This window comes from Balaenoptera musculus, chromosome 3 (genome assembly GCF_009873245.2).
Source record: "Balaenoptera musculus isolate JJ_BM4_2016_0621 chromosome 3, mBalMus1.pri.v3, whole genome shotgun sequence".
NCBI classification, from domain to species: domain Eukaryota; kingdom Metazoa; phylum Chordata; class Mammalia; order Artiodactyla; family Balaenopteridae; genus Balaenoptera; species Balaenoptera musculus.
This window is the reverse complement of record NC_045787.1, coordinates 62,646,586-62,673,365: the sequence shown is the minus strand read 5'-3', so window position 1 is coordinate 62,673,365 and position 26,780 is coordinate 62,646,586. Positions and strand designations below refer to the sequence as shown.

The 26,780-nt window shown below is 36.7% G+C and overlaps 1 protein-coding gene across 2 annotated transcripts in view; it reads right to left on the bottom strand.

Annotated features, from left to right (window-relative positions):
* Positions 1 to 1,555: 1,555 nt before the first annotated feature.
* The window catches only part of FAM151B (family with sequence similarity 151 member B), a 37,154-nt gene continuing 11,929 nt past the window's right edge, over positions 1,556 to 26,780 (bottom strand). Inside the window, exons 4-8 of one of the 2 annotated variants that reach the window (XR_005019159.1) lie at positions 22,825 to 22,990; positions 18,178 to 18,395; positions 15,921 to 16,056; positions 4,053 to 4,184; positions 3,536 to 3,676 (exon numbers count right to left, since the gene is read on the bottom strand). Coding sequence is in view for 1 of the 2 variants with exons in the window: in XM_036845341.1 (XP_036701236.1) it covers positions 3,517 to 3,676; positions 15,921 to 16,056; positions 18,178 to 18,395; positions 22,825 to 22,990 (680 nt within the window). In the remaining variant the exon portion in view is untranslated. Of the gene's footprint in view, positions 3,677 to 4,052; positions 4,185 to 15,920; positions 16,057 to 18,177; positions 18,396 to 22,824; positions 22,991 to 26,780 lie in introns of both variants that reach the window. The other variant, XM_036845341.1, reaches the window with a different exon arrangement.

The window sequence follows — 26,780 nt, the reverse complement described above, 5'->3', positions numbered from 1 at the left end:
GTTAACAAGTCTCTCTCCCCCTACTAGATGGTAAGATCCTTGAGGTAGGAATCATTTCTGAATTATTTGCACAACCTTAGCTTATTAGACATTAATTAGATGTCCCCTTCCCTCCCCCCCAGAGTTCCTATTGAGCCCTGAAGTCCTGTTACGTGTCTCCCTCATGAAAGACACAAGTGACTGGACAAATTAAGGTCCCTGGACCAAAGGATGGCAGTCCAAAGGTACGAAGAAGAGAGAGAAGCAATCACAGTGAAGGGTAAGAGTGACACTCATGGGGGACACTGGAACAAAGACCCTGAGTTCCAGCTGCTGGGGTGCCAAGAGCTCCTGGATCCCGCCCCACTTCTTCCAAGACCTGGTTATCAGCTCTTCTTGGTTTCACGAATTCATTATACTCCCATTTTCTAGATTAAAAAGTACTTCAGTGCTACTATTCTCATCTCTCTTTTTAACACACAACTATTTTCCTTGCATGGATTCATGAATTTATGATTGTAAGAAGATAGTAAGCTCATATTAGGTAGGCTCCCATCTTAAATTTCAAGATGAGGAATATAGCGTTTTTCTATATATTCACTAGGTATTTAGTTTTTTTTAATTACAAGGAAAAATCCAAGACCCTAGCTCCAACAAACAAGCAAATAAACAACCTGTTCTGAATAACTTGCAACAGTTTTCAACTGGATAAATGAGTATGTATCTGGTTGATTAGCAATCACATCACTCTTACAGGGCCATAAGCTACTGCACCTTTAAAAGCTCTGATTTTTTGAAAAATTGGATCTTGTACAAAACTATCTTCTAGGACTAGGATTGCCCTGACAGGCTTGGGAAACAGCACTTGGATGCTATGGGATCTTAACAGCAATACATTAGACCTAAGAAGCTGGAGAGAAAAAAATAGGTGGTACTAAACCATTTACTTACTTTTGTGTCTGTGAACTTCTTCCCAAGTATTTCATAATAATATCTTACAATTTTATATGTCAATTATATCTCAATAAAGCTGAAATTTAAAAAAGGAAAGAAATAATTGCCTACTCCAAAGTCATGAAAACATTCTCCTTTATTCTCTTCTAAATGCTTTATAGTTTTAGCTTTCACTTTTAGGCCTAAGAGTCAACTCTAATTATTTTTTGTATATGGTGTGAAGTAGGAATCAATGTCTTCCTTTTTCCATAGGGACCAAAATCCATTAAAATTTTACTTTTTGGGACTTCCCTGGTGGTCCAGTGGTTAAGAATCCACCTTCCAATGAATGGGACATGGGTTCGATTCCTGGTCAGGGAACTAAGATCCCACATGCCACGGGGCAACTAAGCCCATGCACTGCAACTACTGAGCCCGCCTGCCACAACTAGAGAGCCTGTGTGCCACAACTACTGAGCCTGCATGCTCTGGAGCCCGCATGCCACAACTAAAGAAGCCTGCGTGCTGCAACAAAGAGCCCACGCACCATAACGAAAGATCCTGCATGCTGCAATGAAGATCCCGTGTTCCATAACTAAGACCCGACGCAGCCAAATAAATAAGTAAATAAATAAATATTTTTAAAAAAATTTACTTTTCAACAGAATACATTTTATAATTCTCTTATATAATTTTTATTCCTGAGAACACTTTAAAATATAGCTTTAAATCTTAATCTAAATGACAGTTGATAAATTTCTCAATATAAAGGCATTTTGCCTTAAGACTAATACTTTAAAAAATATTATTAAGAATAAAGTAGTAAAGTTAATCTTCTGGTCAAATGAATTTGATTTCAAACTTAATTAAAATGCAATGCATTTATAAATTCAGCTCTCTTTGTAAAAGCAAAGCATGGTCATTTTAGAACATTTATAATGTAAACATTACTTTTTACTATAATTTTGAGTTATTTGTTGCAATTATTAACATTTTATAATTATGAAATTGCATCTTTTGCTGTTGGCAAACAACCATAGAAAGTGAAGTTTTAGGTTTTACTTGACAAATAGCACCATATTCAGTTGTAGCTAAAATTTAAAGTGGAAATATGATCATTTTCTTGAAGTATTTATATGTGTACAATGTTCATGTTATATGTCTTACTGCTATCTATCTATCTACAATGGATATGATCACATGATAAGTCTAAAAGAAGGGAACTAACTGTTGAGCACTTGCTATGTGACGAGCATTGAGCTACAAGCTTCCATTGCATGAATCTCCCTTAACCTTCACAACAACCCTATAAGAGAAGCCTCATCCTCTGCGCCTCTCCCCCATTTTATAGATGAAGAAATCAAGACTCAGTGAGGTTAAATATTTCCCCAAATCTATGGCTATTAAGGGACACAGGTGGTGCCGTAAGGGAAGTCTATCTGAATTCAAAACCCAAGCTTTTTTCTCTACATCGCACTACTTTATTCACTGGGAGAAAATGGTTGATAAAAGATAAATTACATATCTTAGGACATTCATTGGTAAATTTTCAATAAATCAAAGAAGCAACATGTTTTTCTGAATACCTTTCAACTAATGCTATTAGTTGAAATTAACTGTTAAAGTAAGATCTGGAGACTACAGATGGTGTAGCTGTTTTTGAAATGAAGGACTGTGTTGAGGACACTGAATTAACTTTCAGAGTGGGACCACATTAGGAAGGGTCTTGAAAGAGTAAAATTCAATAAAGTTGAATTTAAGAATCCCTAGAGATTTCTGATTTGGCATAAAGAAAGAGGTGTTTTTTAAAAGTTTTTTTTTTTCCAGCAGAAATATTCAGGGTATCTTTGAGTAGAGTATGAGGAATGAAGTCATGAAGAACTAGTTTTTGAAATTCTAGTAGTAGAACAAGGGCCTGAACCAAGGTGATGTTGGTGAGAAACTTGAAAATCAAATGATATATTACCAGGATTAAAATTCTACTCTCCGATAGTATTTTGCTCACTCTAGATATTATGATCAAAACAAAGAATACAAGAAACATATATGGCTGTCGGCATACTCCCAAAAATATGGAAGTTCTAGATACATCTAATTTAATCCATATTGTTTTCGGTAAATAGACTTGATCTTGTTATAAGAAAGCTGCTCATCCCTGTGAAAGTTAAAAACATTTTTAAAGCCGTCTTACTCTTTTGTAGTCTCTGAATAACTAGTTCTCCAGGAAAAAGGGAAGAGGATGGCATATTTTTATGAAATCTCTATAATGCTAGTGCCAACAAAATGTGATTTAATAGCTGTATGACATGTGGATTCGTTCAATTATCTTCAGTATACCAAAATTTTTTTATAAAGAGTTTTAAAGATTCATTTTCCTAAATTATTGTTATACTAGCCCAATGAAATCTCTTCTTTCCAAATATTTTAGGTAAGTACAGTATTATAAGGATATAAGCCTAACAGAGTAAGCACTCAATAAGTGTTTTTTGATTGGATGAACTGGAACATAAATCAATCATCATAATTTATATGGTAATCGATTCAGACCAAAGCAAAGAAGGATTATGAAACCAAAACATGAAATAATTTAGCAGAATTTTCATCTTAGAGATTAATTTTGATTCCAATGGCTTGTTTAAATTCATGGTTTTGTGGTTCCAAGATGTCATAGAAAACTCTTTTTTTGTCAAAATGGCCTCTAATAAAAAGTAAATCTTCAGTGGAATAGCTATCGTTATTTCCAGTCCAAACAGTCAGGCTGTACCTGCATTAAAATGAAACAGAATTATATAGTTAAAAGAGAAAGATAAGAAACAGTGATGAAGAATTCCAATAAGCCTAAAAACAGTTACTCTCGTTTGTCTCTAACCCAAATTCACACAGAAGAAAAAATTAATTAGCACTGGTGGAACTATATTTTCCTGTTTCATTCCTTCATCAACATCAAAGGGACTAGACAGAATAAAATTCACACTGCTGTTGCCTAAATTAGGTACCCGCCGTATCTGAATTAATGTTAAATGGCTTTAGAAACCCAGACTGGTAGCACTAGAAATGGGTCTGATTTTGGACAAAAGAACTGAGGAGATTGTGTTGCTGATCAAGGAATCTGTTACCTACACAAAAACCACAGCTCTAACCTCGTTTCTTCAGTAGCCAGGCCACAGTCAAAAGCACGACTGGAAGGGACAGTGAAGAGACACAAATGTCACTGACGTTCCCAACATTCATATTCACTTATAAGTGGCCCCGCTATCCCTTCTGGGGGTTTTCTGTATGAGATACAAGAATGCCAAGAGATGTCACTAAGAATGCCAAACAGAATAAACCTAGATCTATTTCTGGAGTTAAAAACCAATAATAATATATGCAGATTTATTATGGATATAAGAATATGCTCAGAACTGTAATGTTACTTAAATCGTATATTTTCATTTCTTCCTGTGACATTACTATTACATTACTCTAAGAGTTTAGAGAAATGCGAAGCTGTTAAGTATTTTCATATTTATTTTCCTCATAAACATGTCAGAATCCAGGGAAAATCTCCAAAGCAGTTCTTCTGCTAATGATAAGAAACAGTCTAACCAATGTATATATTCTTGTTATACTGACACATTACTGTCCTTAAGGATGATGACACCATTCTGGAAATGTAACAAAGGAAAGTACTTTGGATTTTGTTCCATAGTAGTATTATGTGACAAACCAGAAAGAATTTTAAACTACAGTAGGGAACACAGAAAAAAAAAATGAGAATTACTTTAAAAACTTATATTTTTGCTAAAATGGCATTTTTATTACTTTATTTGAGCACCATGGTGACAAACGTTATAAAAAGACAGATATGAATTTAGGTTAAAAGAAGCTATTCATTTTATTTCCAGTGTTATTTTGCCTCTTTTAATCCTCCCGCTACTGAATTTAAACTAAAAGTAGGAAAAATAAAATTGACTAAGGGTATTTTAAATGCGTTCATTCAAATCAATTCTCAGGTTTCATTTTTAAAGCTCTTTTCATTGTGAAGTAACATGTATAGGAAAAGATGCATAAAACATAAATGTAAGTTTTAACAAATTATTATAAAATGAACTCCAGTGTAACAAAACACAAATCAAGAAAAAACACTGCCAGCACCTCAGGAGACACCTGTATATCACTGCCCCATCACAACCTCGCCTTTCACCCAGAGTCCTCACAACCTTGTCTTTTGGGTTGCCATCTTCTTGCTTTATTTACCACCTGTATAACCATCCTAGACAATACAGTTTAATTTTTGCCTGTTAATGAATTTTATATAAATGGAATCATACAGGATATAATTTTTTTGGTCTTGCTTCTTTTGCTGAATATTGTTTGTGACATTTATCCAAGTTAAAACATGTAGCTACAGTTTATGCATTTTCTTTGGAAAACAGTTTAGCAGTATCTACTAAAGCTGAAAATATGAATACCCTATGACCTAGAAATTCTATTTCTAGAAATTCCTTTCTGATATAACCTTTATAAATGCAGGCACATTTGCACCAGGATGTGTGTGTGTGTACATTTATATATATGAATGTTCACAGCAGCAATCTTTGCAATAGCCAAAACCATGAAATAATCCAAATGTCATTCAATAATAGAATAAACTGAATGATGTTGAATGTTTTGCCTGTGTTCTCTTCTAGGAGTTTTATGGTGTTATGTCTTATATTTAAGTCTTTAAGCCATTTTGAGTTTATTTTTGTGTATGGTGTGAGGGTGTATTCTAACTTCATTGATTTGCATGTGGCTGTCCAACTTTCCCAACACCGCTTGCTGAAGGGACTGTATTTTCCCGATTGTATATTCTTGCTTCCTTTGTCGAGGATTAACTGACCGTAGGCGTGTGGGTTTACTTCTGGGCTCTCTATTCTGTCCCATTGATCTGTATGTCTGTTTTTGTGCTAATACCACGCTATTTTGATTACTGTAGCTTTGTAGTATTGTCTGAAGCCTGGGAGTGTTATGCCTCCTTCTTTGTTCTTTTTCCTCAGGATTGCTTTGGCAATTCTGGGTCTTTTAATTGTTCTAGTTCTGTGAAAAATGCCATGGGTAATTTGATAGGGATTGCATTAAGTCTGTAGATTGCTTTGGGTAGTATGGCCATTTTAATAATGTTAATCCTTCCAATCCAAGAGCATGGGATATCTTTCCATTTCTTTGAATCATCTTCAATTTCCTTTATTAATGGTAAACAACAAAGCTTTAATGGAATATATTACTAGAGAAATTTTTGTAACATTGGGGATGGGAAAGAATTCTTAAACAAGACACAAAAATCACTAGCCATGAAGGATATGTTCGAGTAATCTGAAGACATTAAAATTCAGAAATTCCTTCCATCAAAAGATACTATGAAGAACATGAACAGGTTAGGCACAGAGTTGTGGAAGATTTTTGTAAATCAAAAGGGCTCTAATACAGAATTTATAATGAACTTACCTATGAAATAGAAACAGACTCACTGATATAGAGAACAGACTTGGCAGTTGCTAAGGGGGAGGGAGCCTGGAAGAGGGATGGATTGGGAGTTTGGGATTAGCAGATGCAAACTATTATATACAGAATGGATAAACAACAAGGTCCTACTGTATAGCACAGGGAACTATATTCAATATTCTGTGATAAACCATAATGGAAAAGAATATGAAAAAGAATGTATATATATGCATGTGTGTATATATATATATATGTATAAATGAATCATTTTGCTGTACAGTAGAAATTAACACATTGTAAATCAACTATACTTCAATAAAATAAAAATTTTTTAAAAAGCTTTGTCATTTACCTTTCATATTTAATAAAAGACTCTGAAAGAGATGAAGAGAAACCCAAAATTAGGGACAGAGTTCCAAAACAAATCAACAATAACAAAAATAGGACCACCCCCCCAAAAAAAACCAAACTAGACAGAGAAGTAGAAGAATCCACTTAGTGTAATGCCATGGAGCCAAAGGACAAGGGAGTTTCAAACTGAAGAGGGGGACCAGCAGTACTCAAATGTTGCAGAGGTTAAGAATTTGGCTTGAACAAAGTATGATCTTCAAATGAGAAATTTCAGGAGAGTAACTGACTACACAGAAGTGGAAGGTGAGGAAACTGAGGCAGTAAGTAATGAAAGAAATGGGATGGCAGGATCATCCTATTTGAACATGGCAGCCTAAAGTCAGCACTGCCTCCTTTTTCTCCTAGAATCACCTGAAAGTAACAAAAAGAACAAAAGAATGAAAATAGAAACCCCATCTTCAATGAAATTAAGAAAGAACTGAAAGTGCAAATTACAAAACAGGTGAGAAGGTTTCTAACAGCAACAGAAATTAAGGCCACATGTTAAGGAGGTGGAGAGAGTTTGCTCATGTATGCAGATTACAGAGAAAGCCTATAAGAGACTCTTCTGGATGAGAGGCATATCCCACCGAAACACTTCGCACAGTGGGAATGGTGTCCTTTAACTACAAGTGGGAGCTTTCCTGGATTAGATTTGGTCTCAAAAAGCAGTGGAAACAAAGAAATAGAACAGGAAAGCCATAGTTGTAGGAATCAGACTGTTCCTGTGAAAACCCAAAAGTTTAAATTTAAGAGACACGTGAAAGATCTTACCTAGAGACACCACAACTGCTTATCTCCATTGACTGGGGAGAAGTTAAAGGCTAAACAAGTCACACGTAAGACTCTCTGGGTCATAAGGAGCATAGTCCTGATCCCTCTCCACTATGAACTTTAGGCAACTAGCTGGTCTAAAAAACACCTCACTTGGGCTTCCCTGGTGGCGCAGTGGTTGAGAATCTGCCTGCCAATGCAGGGGACACGGGTTCGAGCCCTGGTCTGGGAGGATCCCACATGCCGCGGAGCAACTAGGCCCGTGAGCCACAACTGCTGAGCCTGCACATCTGGAGCCTGTGCCCCGCAACAAGAGAGGCCGCGACAGTGAAAAGCCCGCGCACCACGATGAAGAGTGGCCCCTATTTGCCACAACTAGAGAAAGCCCTCGCATAGAAACGAAGACCCAACACAGACAAAAAAATTAAATAAATAAATAAATAAAATCCAGCCATTCATATAAAAAAAGAAAAAAAGAGTAACTTTAAAAACAAAACAAAACAAAAAAAACACCTCACTTTCTTTAAAGCAGATAATCAGAATAAATTTGGCAGAGATTTTATACAAGAGAGTACAAGAAAATATAAGGAAAAACACATGGCAGATGGAGAAATAAAAACCTCATCATTAAAAAGAAACTAGCAGAAACTAACACACCATTGTAAAGCAATTATACTCCAATAAAGATGTTAAAAAAAAAACTATCAGATAGCTGAAACAGGTATAAAACTATTAAAAAAAAAAAAGCCACAAAACAGATGAAAGCCATAACCCACATATTTTTTAAATGATGCAGCTGCCTCTTTGAAGAGCACAAAGCAGAGATACAAATTCATGGAAGAAGTTTCAAGACAACAGAAAAGAGATGATAAAATATTAATTGGCAGATCTTAGGAAAGAAGTGGAAAATTAAAACTATTACAGAATATGGTGAAATCTGAAGGTATACTAGACTAGAGAGAACAGACATTGTTGAACATATTGTAAGGGTCAGAGAAGACAAATTATAAAATAAAGTAAAATAAAATGCAAACAAAGAAAAAGGAAAGAAAGACTAAAGAGAAAACAATGGATACCAAAGACAGGCAAAGGAGATCTACATATTCATAACTGGAGTTTCTGAAAGAGAAAACATAGTGTTACAAAGGCAACAGAACAAGTATTTAAAAATACAATTCAGACAAATATTAAAGAAAAGAAGAGCATTTAAATCTATATATTGAAAAAAACTCCACATCGCTGAAAAAACTGGTATAGAATGGTCCATACTGAGACATATTCTAGTAAAATTACTAGGCCTCAAAGATAAAGAATCCTTTCTACATTCAGTTTCCCCCATTTCCCCCCTCCAAAATCAAGTCGCTTATAAGGGCAAACAAATAATCAGGCTGGCTTCACACCTTGCCACATCAACACTCACATTAGAAAGCAGAAGAGGGGCTTCCCTGGTGGCACAGTGGTGAGGAATCTGCCTGCCAATGCAGGGGACACGGGTTCAAGCCCTGGTCCGGGAAGATCCCACATGCCATGGAGCAACTAAGCCTGTGCACCACAACTACTGAGCCTGAGCTCTAGAGCCCGCGAGCCACAACTACTGAGCCCACGTGCCACAACTACTGAAGCCTGCTGCCTAGAGCCCGTGCTCTGCAACAAGACAAGCCACTGCAATAAGAAGCCCGCGCACCGCAACGAAGAGTAGCCCCCGCTCGCCACAACTAGAGAAAGCCTGCACACAGCAATGAAGACCCAATGCAGCCAAAAATAAATAAATAAAATAAATAAATTAAAAAAAAAGAAAGCAGAAGAGCAGGGCTTCCTTCGTGACGCAGTGGTTAAGAATCCACCTGCCAATGCAGGGGACATGGGTTTGAGCCCTGGTCCGGGAAGATCCCACATGCTGTGGAGCAACTAAGCCAGTGCGCCACAACTACTGAGTCTGCACTCTAGAGCCCACGAGCCACAACTACTGAGCCCATGTGCCACAACTACTGAGCCTGCATGCCACAACTACTGAAGCCTGTGCACCTACAGCCCGTGCTTCACAACAAGAGAAACCACCGCAATGAGAAGCCCAAGCACCGCAACGAAGAGTAGCCTCTGCTCGCCGCAACTAGAGAAAGCCCACGTACAGCAACGAAGACCCAACGTAGCCAAAAAAATAAATAAATTTATATAAAAAAAAAAAAAAGAAAGGAGAAGGGCAACGACTTCAAAATCCAAAAGGCATTGTGAGCCAAGAATTTTACAGCCAGCCAATCTATCATTCAATATGAAGTACAAAGTTGGACATTAATAAAGAGAGTATACAGTCAACTCAAATTAGGTTAGAGGGGGGTGAAGAAATACACTAATTTTATTATTGCTCATGGAAGTTAACGGGTACTTGTAAAGAAGTAGATTAAGCATATTTTATAAAGTAGCAGTAAGAAATAACAAATAGGAAAAAAAACTAACTTACCAAATATTCAGAATTAACAATACAAAAGAAAGAAAACAGCTACAGTGAAATGCTTTTTTAATGCTATAGAAATAGCAAATATGCTAGTTTTTCTTTTAAATGACAGAAACAAGACCAAACATATCTGTTATAAATGAATGTAAATAAGTTAAACTCTTCTTTTAAAAGAAAGACTGTTAGATTAGATTAATGAGAGCTAGGTATCTAGGCATCTGATAAGGAATTTAACAACATGGAAAGAAAGAAGGCTAGAAAGAACCCTGAGGGGTTGGGTTGAAATTGGAAATATCAGTATGAACTCATGGGTTGGTTAAACACACACACACACACACACAGATACAGAAATGTTTATAGACATATATGTAGGGGGTGTGTATATGTATGTAGGTCTATATAGGTGTGTTTTTTTTTTTTTCACTAGAAGAGAAGATTTAATAATTGATAAAAATGTACAAAAATATTCAAATCAGAAATGCTTTAGAATGTGTACCACGAAGTCAGTACTTCTCAGTGAGGAGGGAAGGTAAAAGACTTCCTCAATGAAAAAAAGTAAGAGAAAGATCAGATTTAAAAAAAAAAAAAGAAAAAGACAACTGGTAAAGAAATCGTTTAAGTCAACATTGATTTGTTTTAGACAAGGATATTGCAACCATCACTTAAAGTTTGGTGGCACATTCTTTAGTAGGTCCTTAAGGCAATATATTTAAGCTAATTTACAATTTGATTTGATGTTAACTTTTTAAACATCACTTCAAAATAATGCCCTCACAATAGCCTTTTTAAAATGTATTTAGATGTTTCATAAAAAATAATGGTGGCTTTATTATAGTAGTGCTCAATAGCACCACTATAGTTTAGTTAAGGGTCTACCAGGTTATAGGTGTGTTTTTATATACATACATATATACATACACAGACCATAACTACACATATACATACACATATATTTTCCAGCTCTGTCCATTGAGAGGTCCTGGAAGCATTGACACCCTAGGAGCAATGATTATACTAAAATTCCAGATTTTGCTTTCTAAATACCACCTGCCGCTATAATCAAGCAGGGATCCTTGAAGAAGTGACTGATTTGAGAACTGGGACAAGTACGTGATGAGCTTGCCAAGAATGCAAGACCTGAGGTCTGTCACGAGGAAATATTGAACTGACCGAGATTGAGGACATTTTTCATAATAAAAGGCCTGTAGTCTTGAAGACTGTCATGTGTATGAGAGGAAGGGAAAAACTGAGGAACTAACTATTTTGAAGGAGACTGATGCAAACTAAATGCAATGCATGTTCCTGGAGAGTTTCTTGGACCACAAGGAAATAAGAAGGATTGCTGGAATGGTTGATAAATTTGAATGGGGTCTGCAGACTGCATGGCAGTGTTGCCTCAATGCTGATTTCCTGGTTGGAAGGCTGCATACCAGTAATACAGGAGTGCATCCTCGTGTGGGGAGGTGTACACTGCAGTACTTAAGGATATGAGGCATCATGATAGAAAAAAAAAACAGAAAAAAAGAGAGAAAGAGAGGTGGGGGCAGAGAGAGGGATGGAGGGAGAGAGAATGGTTAAACAATTTGGGAATCCGGGTAAAGGAGATGTAGTAGTTTTATGCAACTTTTCTGTATGTTTAAAATTATTTTTTTGAATGACAATAAATCAGCCTTAAAATAGTGAATGAAAAATAAAACTTTATAAATTTATTTTTCAAAGAAAAGATAAAGCAAAGTTATTCAAGCCAAACAAAAAGAAAGACAACGCGAATTTAGGTAAAAAATATCATTAGGGCTTCCCTGGTGGCGCAGTGGTTGAGAGTCTGCCTGCCAATGCAGGGCACACGAGTTCGAGCCCTGGTCTGGGAAGATCCACATGCCGCAGAGCAACTGGGCCCGTGAGCCACAATTACTGAGCCTGCGCATCTGGAGCCTGTGCTCCACAGCGGGAGAGGCCGCAATAGTGAGAGGCCCGCGCACCGCGATGAAGAGTGGCCCCCGCTTGCCGCAGCTGGAGAAAGCCCTCGCACAGAAACGAAGACCCCACACAGCCAAAAATAAATAAATAAAAATTAAAAAAATATATATATCATTAAACAAGACCAAGAAGGAGAACTTTTAATAATAAGGTATAATTCTTCATGAAGATAATAAAACCTATATGAATATGGCCCAAATAACATACCATGAGCACTTAATAAGCAAAAATTATGAAGGCAGAAGAGGAAGCAGACAAAAACACTTTAATAGTTGGAGACTTTAACTCTCTTAGTCCATAAGAGAGCAAGTAGCCAAAAAATTAAAGATGCCAAATATTTGCACACATGCAAAATGGCACACTCATAAGGTTATTCATTATAGCATTGTTTGTAATATCAAAGGTTAAAAACATCCTTTATGTTCATCAATGGGGAGGCTGGTTAAATAAATTATAGTACATACATAAATACGATGCACCTAGAAAAGGAAAATGAGGAACCTTGAAAAAAGCTCCAAGATGTTCTGCTAAGTTAAAAAAAAAAAAAAAAGCAAAGAACAGAACAGAAGCAAGGTATATAATATGATACCTTTTGTTTTAAAAAGGAGGGGAAAATAAGAATCTATACTTGTATTCACTTTTATATGCATAAAGAAACTACTAATGTGGTTGAACAAGAAACTGACAACTGTGGTTAGTGAGGTTGGGCAGGACTGGGTGAATGGGAGAAAGGCTTTTCACAGTATAACTCTGTTCATTGGTTTTTAAACCTTGTGATTATATTACTTATTCAAAGAATTACATTAAAAATATTTTTAAAAGCAAAGAGTAAGGCACGAACGACTTAAATAACGTAACTAATAATGTATGTTATTAACCTGTCACAGAAACTAGTAGTTTTATTCTAATATCCAGTCTCCTTTCTGTCTTATAGCAATCCCCTGAATTCTAACTAGGCATAAGACTGTACAGAATAATAGCTACATATCCCAGCTTCCCCTGCAGCTAGGTATAGGCATATGACTAACTTAAAGCCAATGAGTGTGTGCAAGCCAATGAGTGTGTCCAATGCCCTTGAAGAACAGGGACAGGCCCTGAGCCTCTTTTTCCCTCCATCCTACCAACTAAAACTCAGACATGGCAGTAATCAATCTGACCATATAGATGAGGTCAATATCCTAAGGAAAACAAGTACCAAGACAGAAGGATTTTGGGTCCCTGACACTGTGAAGGCATCAAATCCGCCCTGGCCTATTTATGCTTTTCCAGTTATGTGAGACAGAAGCAAACTTAAGTTTAAGTTATTGTTAATTTAGGTTTCTGTTATAACAGCCAAACTATATCCTCATAAAATACATGAACTCATACAAATACCCATATATCAAACCATTAATAAAACCTTAATAAAGTCTACGAAGTAGAAATAATATAGACATTATCTGATTACTATACAATAAACCTAGAAAACTATTAACCAATCCAAAATAAAATAATTCTACTATCTCAGTGCCTAAAAAATTTTCTCTTAAAACAACTTTTGAGACAAAGGAGAAAAAACCACAATTGCAGAATATTTATAAATTAACAGTGATGAAAACCTACACATAAGAAACAATAAGATACAGCTACAGCAGTGGTCAGAGAAAAAAGTATAGTCTTAAATATTTATGTTAATAAATATAAATATATTAATAAATATAAAAAATGAAAATAAGCATTAACTCAAGAAATTAGAAGAAACTACATGAAAAGAACTTTAAAAGATAAAAAGCAGAAATTAGTAAACCATAAACCAGAAAAATAAATAATCCCAAGAGTTCATTTTCAAAAAAAAGAGAGATAAATCATTTTCTAGTTTAATCAAGACACAAGGGAGAAAACTCAGATAAACAAAATAAGGAAATTATTTTAGAGACACAGAAGAAGCCAAAAGAAAACTATTTTAATCATCTGTGTGTAAATAAATCTTAAAACTTGGGTGAGATAAACAATTTTCTAGGAAAATACAATATATCAAAATTGGCTACCATACAGAAAATCAACCATTTACCATGTAAGAAATAGAAAAGACGTATAAGTTAAGCTTTCCCCAAAGCACCAGGTTTAGATGGTTTCAATGTTGAGTTTATGAAAACTCAGGTACAGGCCTCATTTGAATGTTACTTTTAACATCCCAGAAAATGTAAAAAGAAAAGAAAGGTCCCTAGTTTTTTTAATGAAATATCCATGATATTGATACCTAAAACTGAGAAAGAAAAAAAACTACAAACCAATCTCACTTTCAAATGCTGAAATCCTAACTAAAATATTAGCAATAGGGCTTCCCTGGTGGCGCAGTGGTTGAGAATCTGCCTGCTAATGCAGGGGACACGGGTTCGAGCCCTGGTCTGGGAAGATCCCACATGCCACGGAGCGGCTGGGCCCGTGAGCCACAACTACTGAGCCTGCGCGTCTGGAGCCTGTGCCCCGCAACGGGAGGGGCCGCGATAGTGAAAGGCCCGCGCACCGCGATGAAGAGCGGTCCCCGCACCGCGATGAAGAGTGGCCCCCACTTGCCTCAACTAGAGAAAGCCCTCGCACGAACCGAAGACCCAACACAGCCAAAAATAAAATAAAATAAATAAATAAAGTAGCTATAAAATATTAGCAATAAAATTCAGCAGTACATTAAAAGAATGATAAATTCTGATCAAGTGGGGTTTATTCTGTAAATGTGTGGATGGTTCAATATATAAGATATTAATAAAATTTATTTTATTAATAGATAAAGGGAGAAAATATGGTTATTTTCATAGAAACTGAAAAAAGCATTTAGTAAAAACTCAATACCCACAGGAATGTGGATACTTCTTTAATGTTTGAGTATATGCTTCCTTACTCTCTACAATATAGTGAATTATCAAACAGGGTCTTTTTTCTGGATGATTTGTGATCATTCTTTATTTGTTAGAATTCTTTACAACTATTTGACCTATGTGTTGAGGATAGTTTTACCAGAACCTATTTTTATGTATTCAAATGTATCAAACTTTCCTTTTATAGCTTCTGGGTTTTGCGCCTTACTAAGAAGGGTCTTCTCCATTCTGAAACTATATAAAAAAAGAATCATCACTTGTGGTTTTTTTATGCATTTAATGTTTGTTGTTCAAGTCTTTAATTCATCTGGAATTTATTTTGGAGGAAGGATTAAGGAAAGATGTTAACTTTGTTTTTCCTCCAATGTTGGCCTGTTGTCCCAACACAAGTTATTGAACTTTTGCTCCAGTGATCTGAAATACCAGCTTTTTCCTGTTCTAAGTTCCATGATAGAGCTGGGTTTATTTCTGGACATTCCCTGCTGTTCTATTGACTAGTCTACTGAAAAGACAGTATCAAAACGATTTCAATATCTGTAGCTTTATAATATTTAATATATGGCCCAACCAATTTTTATTACATATTAAAATAATAAAATTTTGGGAATTCCCTGGCGGTCCAGTGGTAAGGGCTTGGTGCTTTCACTGCCGAGGGTCGAGGTTCAGTCCCTGGTCAGGGAACTAAGATCCCACAAGCCGCACGGCCAAAAAAAAAAAAAAAATTAAAAAAAATAATAAATAAATAAAACTTTTATATGGGAAAGACTTCTGGAATTATGACAGAATTCAAAGGGAAATTATTTTACCCACTTATAACTTTTTGTGAATGTATAACATAATGAAAAAAATGACAAACATTTACTGGGCACCTACTATGTGCAAAAGCTTTTGTGAAGAATAGAGGTGAAAGACATGATGTTAAGGTTCATCAAGGATCTTCATTCCAGTGAGGAAGTCCGAGCACTTACAGAATCAGTGTTCATTCTCTGTCTCTTTCTCTCACACACATTGTCTTTACATAATCAGTTTCCATCTTCTTTCTGTCTCTCACACACACTCACATGCACACACTATATTGTAAAACTTACACGTACCTGTTTGATTGCTTTAACAGCCAAAGTAACTGAGAACAAGACTGCCTGACTAATGCTGCTCTGACAGGAAATGTTACAAGCTGATTTAGTTCATTACATATATATTCCATCTCTTTCACCATTATCCAACTGTAACCTGAAATGAAAAGAAAGATATTTAACTTTTCTAACCAAAGTCCTACAAGTCAATTAAGTAAAAAACTCAATTACATATGAATAGGTAAATTCATAGGTAATTCATAAACATTTCCATTTGGATTGAGAGAAATTAAAATACCACTTAATGCAAGAAAAAATTTTGAGTGGAAAATGTAGATAAAAAATTAAATCTAAAGTCATGTCACAAGTGACCTAGAGCAATAAACAAAAAATTAAAACATTAGAAAGGAATTTATTAATCTCTCAAGTACAAAAAAAGAAATTCTGACATTATATTTACTTTAAAGATTCTAAGGCTCTGCATCATTAATATTCTCGATAAACTTAGATCTTCCGCTTGTTGTTAAGTTTTCTTTTCCGAGAGAAAGAAAGAGTATTTACTAGCTGTTTAAGTAATAATTAACTTCAATTTTTTTTGGGGGGTGGGGGTCTAGTCCAAATTACTTACACATTTTATCTAAAATAGAAATAGTGTTAAAATTGACTTTTATATATGTGTTTTATGTTTTAAATCATATTTAGACATTGGGAAAACATATCTGCCTGTTTATAAACAGCTTCAGAAAAAAATCTATATTTTAAAAATAGCCCCTACACTCTATCAAAAGTATCCATAGGTTGTAAAAAGTACTGGTCAGTAAAGGAACAATTTACAAAAAGCCTATGTGAATACATTAGTTTAGCAGCTAAATGCCTCATGAAAGAAGGGAAAGGTCTGCTTTCCTTTAAAATCTGGAAAATTATATCTTTTTAATTAGAAAAAGGGGTTGCTAACAGAAGCTATACTTACATTACTTAAAAACTTATAAACTCTTTTCTAAATTTTGTAGCAGAAGAAGTAAGGGAGGATAAAACACACGTTGGTAACGACCAGAGGCCAGTGGGGGAAAAGCAGCCTGGAAACATTCAACATCAACATTAACTTAAAGACTCAGATATGGTTTAACTCGGTTCAAGCCTGAGATTAAAGCCAGAGTTAGACTAAACCGTGACTAAACGATTAGAATCAGTATGGAGGCTATTAAATTGTTTCTAGTTTACCTTCTTTAAACACTCTGAATTATATGCTATATTCTTTACTGAAACTAATAAAAATTAAAATGATTAGAAAATTAAAATAGAACAAATTTAAAGCATATTATTTTTTTCTCAATCACATCAGTTGTTGGTCCAGGGGGTTATAACCTAAATGTCACTACTCACCAGATAGCAGTTACTCTAACCTCATGTTAGATTTTAAAACTTTACATCTAAAAACAATAGTAGCAAATAAGTAAAAAGAATGCCCTGAACACAAGATAAAGGCTAACATCTCCACTGGCTCTAAATAACTTCTTGGTTAATTATTTTTACCATGTGTTCAGGTGTCCCAGAGCATCTGTTTGCTTAATGGCTGTTTACTGGAAAATCACTACCTAGGAATGTATGAATAAATAGAAAGATGAATCCAAATAGCGTAGTAAGTTTCAGCCAGGAGAAAGAAGCTGAATATCAGGTCCATCTGTAAGAGTACATAAAGAGAAAGAAGAAATCCAGCCTAGAAGAGAGAGTCTCATGGCCTCACATACCCCCTGTCTAGCCAAAGATAGCCTAAGGGCACCAAGGTTCCAGCAGCCTACATTTGGAGCTCCTTCTAATGTCTAGGGAACAGAATCTGCGCTGTTCAACCGTACACCCACCGACTTCTGGCCTCACATTACTTGAAAAGTTTTAATTACCACTTCTCTATCTTTCACCTGACATAGGGAGTTTGCTCCAAAGTAAAAGGAAAGAAGAAAAGAGTATAGAATGTTCTATAAGTTCAAAGAGACCAATTCAGGATTCGTTTGTGTATGTAAAGAGGCAGCTTTGGTTATTCTAGACCTTGCAAATAAATATTTTCCATGCAAGCTTGGCGACAGAATGTCACCAATGAATGAGTATCTATCTGAAATAACAGAAGGAAGAGTCATACACACATCTTTAGGGCCAGACCTTTCTCTCCATTAGGCTCTTAGATTTTGTAGAATGTGTTTTTGGTTTTGTATTAAAGGTATTATTTTTATATTTGAGTATATTTTAATTTGACCAAAAAGGAATACATTTAAAAAATTATCACCTTCATTGACTTTCTCAGGATGCCATCCTGTTGTCCAACCTAGGGAAAATGTCACATCTGGAAAGAAGGATGTCACAGTGTCTATAAAAGGTTTTGCATCCACTACTCTGCTATTTCCATTTGGACCAGGAAGAATATCAGCATTAATCCACACTGGACGCTTCAGATGCCTCTTCACATTTTCCAAGAGCATCATGGATGGTTCTACAGCTGCCAGACTAAAAACAATTTGTTGTCAATGAGATATATTCCTAAAGTAAAAGTAAAAAGTTCTTTTAGACTGGTGGCTTTAATGTTGTCAAATTCATAATAAAAGTATAATACCATAATGCCTGAATTAAACAAAATCAAAGAGCAGATAGCACTAGAGGGGAAAGCTAACATGTGCCATATCTTAAAATGCTGATTTATACTTACTATTCATGAAGGTACCTAAAAGGGTCTATAAATGTATGAATAATGACACTACATGTAGACAGAGGTTTCAAAACTCTGTATTAGGATCACTCAGTATAAAAACAATTTATGAAAAGACACAAACATTCACTCATCGGAGAATGTATAAATAAGATTTAAAAATTAAATACACTCATAACCTGCAAATTCAATTTTATGAAAATACCCAAAGTGCACTCAGGCCCCATGTCTCTAATACCAGCTCATGACCTTGGAGAAAAGGGCCTCTTTTCCTTCATGCATACTTGTGTGAGTCTGGACACATAAACACATTGCTAAAAATGATTGCCAAGTATAAAATTATAACATTTCTTTAAAGCTTTTATAAACTTCATTTTTTCCTTTATTGTAAACACCTTTCCTGGAAACAAGAGACAACTACATTTTAGTTACTTTTAAAGTAAAAAGCAGCTTCAGTCTTTTTACTTCCCTACATCTTTTCTAACGGACACATATATCTTGAAACAATAAGATTTTAATCAGCCTACATAATTTTTACTGATTAAAAATACATACATACAATAAAGATGTTTAAAAAAAATACATACACAAACTTTATTGGAAAGCTACACTACTTATAATTCTGAATGTCTTCTGAACCTTTAAGGCCTACGTTCATTTCTAAGAAAATTAGCTTTTAGTGAATACAGCGATGGGAGGCTAAGAATCTGGGAGACGGATACTGGAAGCGAGAACATTCAGCACCTCTCCTCACATTTCCATTTTTCTTCTTAACGGACTGGAGTCCTTCTGCCTATGCTTCTACCACTCTTCACATCACTCCTTTTGGGCCTCCTACTTTAAGAGCAGAAACTGATAACTTCATTATTTACAGGGTCATATTTATTAGTGAGCAAGGATACTGTTCACTAAAACCAGAGGAAACCAGCCTCTCTTTCACTGTGCTCCCATGTAATAAACTGCTTTTTTCTCACTCTTATGCCCCTGAAATGGAGGCCCTAGATTTTAGTGGATTGATAAACTCTAATGCTAGACCTTACAGACTCTAATTTAGATGCTGTCATTTCTCTGTCTCAAATGCTTTCTGCCTTGAATGGTATCAATGCCGTGTTAAAAACCACAATTCTGAAATCTGGCCAGCTGTACTTCCTACAAAATTCCCCCATTTTTAGTAGCAAACAACTTGTATCTATTACTCCAAAGCTTGCTTGTCTGCAAGTCCCACAGCAGCAGCCAAGTCCCCATGGGGTTCTGCTCTTCATGGGTGGAGTGGGAGGTAACCTTGAACTAATCCACGCATGTCTCCTCTCCTTTTCCAGAAAGGATTCTTATTTCTTAAGAAATCTGGTGTCTGTGGAGGTTGGGTTGAACATTAATTTCCAGTTTACGTTTGGGAGGAAGCTTCTTATGCTTTCTCAATTTAGTAAGCTGACAACAGGCTGTTTAACAATGGTTCGCCATCTGATAATATCTAGTCTCAGCATATTCTCTCCCAAACTGAAATTCCACCAGCATATATGAAGTGTCTACTACATGCAAAACACTGCACAGTTAGACATACAGAGCTAAGACACAGAACATAATGAAATAAGAATTTAATGTACATATTCTGTTTTATATGTAAATATTTTAATTATCACTAATATAGACTATAGTAATGTCATTTTCCCTTACCAGAAACTTAAATAAGAAAAAAAAAAAAAACGTATATTAAGAAAAACACAAAACTTTACTAAGAAGAAAACAACTTTTTGTTGTAGTTTTAATTTTCTGGAGCTTTACAAAATAATTAATAAAATTCCTCTGGAAGAGTAAATGTGGAGGAAAAGCCATAACATTTTTGGGAAAAAAAAAAAAAAGACTGAGGATGAACTTTGCCCAAGAGCAAGATACAATGTTTTTTTTTGTTTGTTTTTTGTTTTATTAATTAATTAATTTATTTATTTTTGGCTGTGTTGGGTCTTCATTTCTGTGCAAGGGCTTTCTCTAGTTGCGGCGAGCGGGGGCCACTCTTCATCGCGGTGCGCGGGCCTCTCACCATCGTGGCCTCTCTTGTTGCGGAGCACAGGCTCCAGACACGCAGGCTCAGTAGTTGTGGCTCACGGGCCCAGTTGCTCCGCGGCATGTGGGATCTTCCCAGACCAGGGCTCGAACCCGTGTCCCCTGCATTAGCAGGCAGATTCTCAACCACTGCGCCACCAGGGAAGCCCAAGATACAATGTTTACTACAAAGAATAACATACTATGTTCCTAGCCTGGAAGACTCAATATTATAAATATTGCAAAATTACACTTCGTTCCCAATTAATCTATAAATTCCATGTAATTCTAATTAAAAATATCAGTGGATAACATTCTCAATCCTTACATGTATTAGTATTAAGTTTCCCATGAAGAACTGACAAAAGGTTTGCCAAAATGATCATTTGAAGAGGAGGGTCCTAATCAGTATACTACCTAAAATTTCTTTTTGGTAGTACTTATTTAGGAAATTCCAGGTAAGAATATAAACTTAGCTCTTATAGAATAGATTTATTTTCTAAAAAGTTACTTGGTAAGTCAAACTTCTCAGTACCTATTTTCCTATTAACTTCATTTAGAAATTGGGGCTAACAAAATAAAAATCATACTTAAAATGATAATAAACCATTTAAAATTACATTCTACGGTAAAATTCCAGATACAAATTTTAAATCATCATATATTACTTAGTTATTACGTGTATACAAACAAAATAACTCAGAGGCACAAAACAAGAACTATTAAAATTTGACTATTAGGTCATTCAGCTACTCTTACAGACGTAGTGCAGAGTTCCAGTTCACAGTGTGAACTCTTCAGCCAGGCTGGCAGCTCTCCTACCGATTACGTGACCACAAGCAGGCTACTTACCCCTTTCTGCCTCTGTTCCCTCATCTGGAAAATGAGAACAGGAATAACCTACTTCTTAGGATTGTTATGAAGACTAAATGAATTTACACATTTAATGTTCTTAGAACAGTGTCTGACACACAGTAAGTGCTTATATAATTGTTAGTTAAATTCATTCCCCTTCAAATATGTTATGACCAAAACTCTTTTTTTAATGGCACAGCCTTTCAGTGGTAGCTGCTAGCGTTTAGGAATGAAGGAGCTGGTCTGACTGGTGAGGAGCCGAAGAATATATTACAGAGAGCAAGTCTACGGGCAATAGTAAACATCAAAAAAAACCTGAGCACGTGAAAAGGCAAGGAGCTCTAAAATTCGGCTCACCAAGCATTAATGATTAAATGCTTTATTTCACGGTACAGAGAACACCGGACTGGCTCCAGGAAACCTGGGATCTGGTCCTAGCTCAGCTCTTAAGCTTAGCTATTGTCACTTAACCTCTCTAGGACTAAGTTTCTTTGTCGAGAAAATGGAGTTGGACCATTCACCACTCTAAAAGCTTTAAGATCTTGAAACAGCTTTCATTCACCAACAGTGTAAAGAGGTTGACTGGTACACTCAGGCCCACAACAACTGATTAGCGTAATCTTAAAAACCCTGTGAGTAAGAGCTCCAAATCCTTATTAATTTCTTGAGATAATTCAATTTTAAAATATTGTTCAAAGATAAGGCAGGATTACCACACATCCTAGATTTTCATAGCAGTTGCCTTCATGGGCCTTATGGTGAGCTTTTATGGTGTCACAATAAATTCCTGGCTTTCCCTATAATTTTTATACTGCCAAAATACCACAGAAGTAAAATTTTCCGTGATAGCCACAGGGAAGGAAACAACACTTAATCTTGCTCTCTTCATTATCAATGTTTCCAAAATATTATTTTTAAGAAACTCTTCAGTTATTAAAGAATTCTAGATAATTCCCCTTCCACAAATATAATAACACAAATCAAGTAGGAAATGCATTAACTACCCCAACTACTGCCAAATCTCTCGCTCGAACTACTTTTTAACGAAAGTGGTATTTTAAATTTACCGTTCTACTATTACAATGGTCACTTATGATAATTTCCTTTATAAAAATTTACTTAATTTTAGCCTGAAACGGTTCCCAAGAAACAATTTTAGCAAACAACTCAGTGTGTCTTTGGTCCATTCCTGAAACATATTAGTTTGCAATTCCATTCTCAGTTTAGATAAAGTATAAAGTTATTTAGTCAGGCACAGATATATGAAGTTACTGATTTTTTTTCCATATTGTTATTCTATAACAACTAGGAGACTGAACATGTTTGTACAAATACCTCTTAAAATCCAGTTTGATGCCTTTATTGCTTTTTATAACTTCAGCCAGCCATTCCTGTAAAGTATTATCACTGTTTGTTTCAGGAGGATGAGCCATGATTGGCTGGCCATGTTCTGATCCATCGCTTGGAAAAATGACATCAGCCTCTATCATATGAGCAGTACCTGTCCAAATAAAAGAACTTACGTTAATGCTAATAAAATAGAGACTGGGGCTTCCCTGGTGGTGCAGTGGTTGAGAGTCTGCCTGCCAATGCAGGGGACACGGGTTCGAGTCCTGGTCTGGGAAGATCCCACGTGCCGCGGAGCAGCTGGGCCCGTGAGCCACAACTACTGAGCCTGCGTGTCTGGAGCCTGTGCTCCGCAACAAGAGAGGCCGCGATAGTGAGAGGCCGGCGCACAGCGATGAAGAGTGGCCCCCGCTTGCCACAACTAGAGAAAGCCCTCGCACAGAAACAAAGACCCAACACAGCCATAAATAAATAAATAAACAAATACTTAAAAAAAATAGAGACTGTAGGAGATGGCATATTCAGTACCCTTTTGAGGAAGATAAAAGGAAGGAAAGAAAATAAAATTTACTGAGTAAAGACTAAGTGCCAGGTACTATGTCAAGCCTTACATGTTGCACTTATTTGTTACACGTGAGCAAATAGGCAGTGAGGAGTTCAATACCTTTGCCTAGGTCACACTCAAGCTGTTGTCCTAATATTTAATTTCTTCCCAGTATATGGCAAAGTGAGAATACAAAGAGAGGCTTAATAAGTATTTGTTGACGCTTCTGAGAACAAAAATAGTACTTTTATCTTCTCACACCTCAAATTAGAAACTACAGATGTTTATTGTTTATGTTTGAAATTGTATGTTATAGATTCAGTTCCTTGACCTAAAGCTTGGCTACTATTTACAAGCACACATCCCTGGAGTGGGTAAAGAGCTTCACCAGTCACTTAGTGTGAGTGTGCTTAGCAGGCTCTGATAGACTAACTCCAAAGATGGCTGACAACAATTCCTCCCATACGTACGTGCCTCTCTCATCTCTTTCTCCTCCCCTTGAGTCTGGGCTGGTTTTGTGACTTGCTTTGACCAGTGGAAGGTAGTGGAAGTAAAACTCTCAGTTCTAAGCCAAGCCCTTAAAAGGCCTGGCAGGTTCTGCTTTCATCCTCTTGAAAGCCAGGTACCATGTAAAGAAGTTCAGGTAAGACTACTGAAGACTCAGAAACCACATGGAGAGAGAGAAGCCTCATGGAAGAAAACTAAGACTTCCTGCCCGACAGACAGCATTAAGGTCTCTGACACGTGAGTGAGGCCATTTTAGAATTTCCAGGCCCAGCTGCGCTCCCAGTCAAATGCAGCAACGTGAGTGCTCCCAATCTATACCACATGCAACAGAAGAACCACTAGCTGACCCGCAAAACCGTGAAAAATGATAAATCATCGTCATTTTAAGCCACAAAGTTTTGGGGGTAGTTTATTACACAGCAATAGAAAACAAACATAAATAGCTACCTGGAAGTGGGGCCCTGCCATAACAAAAACCTGAAACCTGTGACACTGGTTTTGGGATCCAGCAGATTCTAGAAAGGCACTGTTAAAGGAAGTTAGAAGAGCAGTGAGGAAATTCTTTTCACGTAGTGGTGAAACTTTTGATAACGTTGGCACTTGTAGCAACTGGTGGAAGATAGAGAGGGTGCCTAGTAAATTTGTGGATTTGGCTAAGGAGGTTTCCAGGCAGAATGCTGAAAATGCCAACGGGGTTTCTTTTAGCTCCTATGATAAAGAATGGGAAGAAAGAGCTGAGTTAAATAATTAACTATTTACATTTTAAGCAGCATAGAGAGGAAATATTTCCAACTCAGGACTTGTGCTGAGTTAGAAAATAAAACCATTCTTTCCAGCTGGCAAAAGATTCTCAAAGCAGGAGAAAGCCTCAGGTCAAAAGTCAAATCCAGGATGCTGTTAGTAAACCATGGCCTCGGGATCAAGACCAAACCAAGGATACAGCTACAAGACCCTTTATTAAGACTTCAGAAAGATGATGCCTTGGGTACCCACATAGCTAGACAAAAGAACATTATAGAATCTTAAGGGTGTTATCCCATAGCACCCTAACTAGCAGACCAAGTAGAGAGAGGCCTACTCCAAAGAGATCCGGCAATAAGGTTTTTGATTAAAGGGACGGTTTATAATTTGATATATAGAAAGACTAGTACGTTTTTAATAGAGCTGTATCCACTTGGACCTGAAAAAAAAAAAAAGAGAGAGAGACAGTTCAAAACGAAAAGAAGCCTATGAACTCTCAAATTTCTATAGGCAGGAAATAAGCTGAAAAAGCTACCCAGCTGCATATATATAAGCCATTTTCCAATAAGCATATCAAGAGATGCTCAACATCATTAACCTTCAGGGAAATGCAAATCTAAACTACAGTGAGATACCAATTCACAAGTACTAGGAAGACTATAATGAAAAAGACAATAACAAATGTTGACAAGGACATGGGGAGATTAGAAACCTCATCCACTCTGTTGGTGGGAATGTAAGAAGGCGCAGCTGCTTCAGAAAAGCTTGCAGTTTCTCAAAAAAAGTTAAACAGAGTTATATTTGAGATGCAATAGGTCAAGCTTCTGTCTAATTTCATAAAAGTTAAGCAAACATGACTTCTCAATAAAGTGGTACTTACCACAATATATGTAGGCATTCCATCTTCTCTATCAATGCAGTTGTAAAGGAGCATATAGCCCTTGGAATTCCTTAACAGTAATAGTCAGTGTCTCCATTTATTAACTCCATTCATTTCCCATGAATAGAAAAAAAAATCACTAAATGGCAGTGACAGGGAGTCTCAGGTCCCATGTAAATTATATTCCTGAAGGTCTCTTTTAAGAATAAGAATGGGGCTTCCCTGGTGGCGCAGTGGTTGAGAGTCTGCCTGCCAATGCAGGGGACACGGGTTCGAGTCCTGGTCTGGGAGGATCCCACATGCCGCGGAGCAACTAGGCCCGTGAGCCACAACTACTGAGCCTGCGCGTCTGGAGCCTGTGCTTCGCAACAAGAGAGGCCGCGATAGTGAGAGGCCCGCGCACCGCGATGAAGAGTGGCCCCCGCTTGCCGCAACTGGAGAAAGCCCTCACACAGAAACGAAGACCCAACACAGCCATAAATAAATAAAAAAAAAAAAAAAAAAAAAGAATGGAGCACCGTGATGAGGAGTGGCCCCCGCTCGCCACAACTAGAGAAAGCCCTCGCACAAGAAACAAAGACCCAACACAGCCATAAATAAATAAAAAAAAAAGAATAAGGGCTTCCCTGGTGGCGCAGTGGTTGAGAATCTGCCTGCCAATGCAGGGGACACGGGTTCGAGCCCTGGTCTGGGAAGATCCCACATGCCACGGAGCAACTGGGCCCGTGAGCCACAATTACTGAGCCTGCGCGTCTGGAGCCTGTGCTCCGCAACAAGAGAGGCCGCGATGGTGAGAGGCCCGCGCACCGCGATGAAGAGTGGTCCCCACTTGCCGCAACTAGAGAAAGCCCTCGCACAGAAACGAAGACTCAACACAGTCATAAATAAATAAATAAATAAATAAAAGAACGTGAATTTCTTTAAAAAAAAAAAAAAAAAAAAAAAAAAAAGAATAAGAATGGAAGCTAAGCAGTAGGGGCAAGAGATCATGGTGGCTTGAACTAGGATGATGACAACAGAGATGGAGAGATGTGGACTAATTCAAAATATATTTTGGAATAGAATTATAATGTCTGGATAATAGAGCAGATGCAAGAAATAAAGAAAACAAAGAATAGACGATTCCCAGATTTCTGGCTTAAGAATACATGGGGAATTCCCTGGCATTCCAGTGGTTAGGACTTGGCACTTTCACTGCCGTGGGCCCTGGCCAAGGAACTAAGATCCCGCGAGATGCGTGGCATGGCCAAAAACAAACAAACAAACAAACAA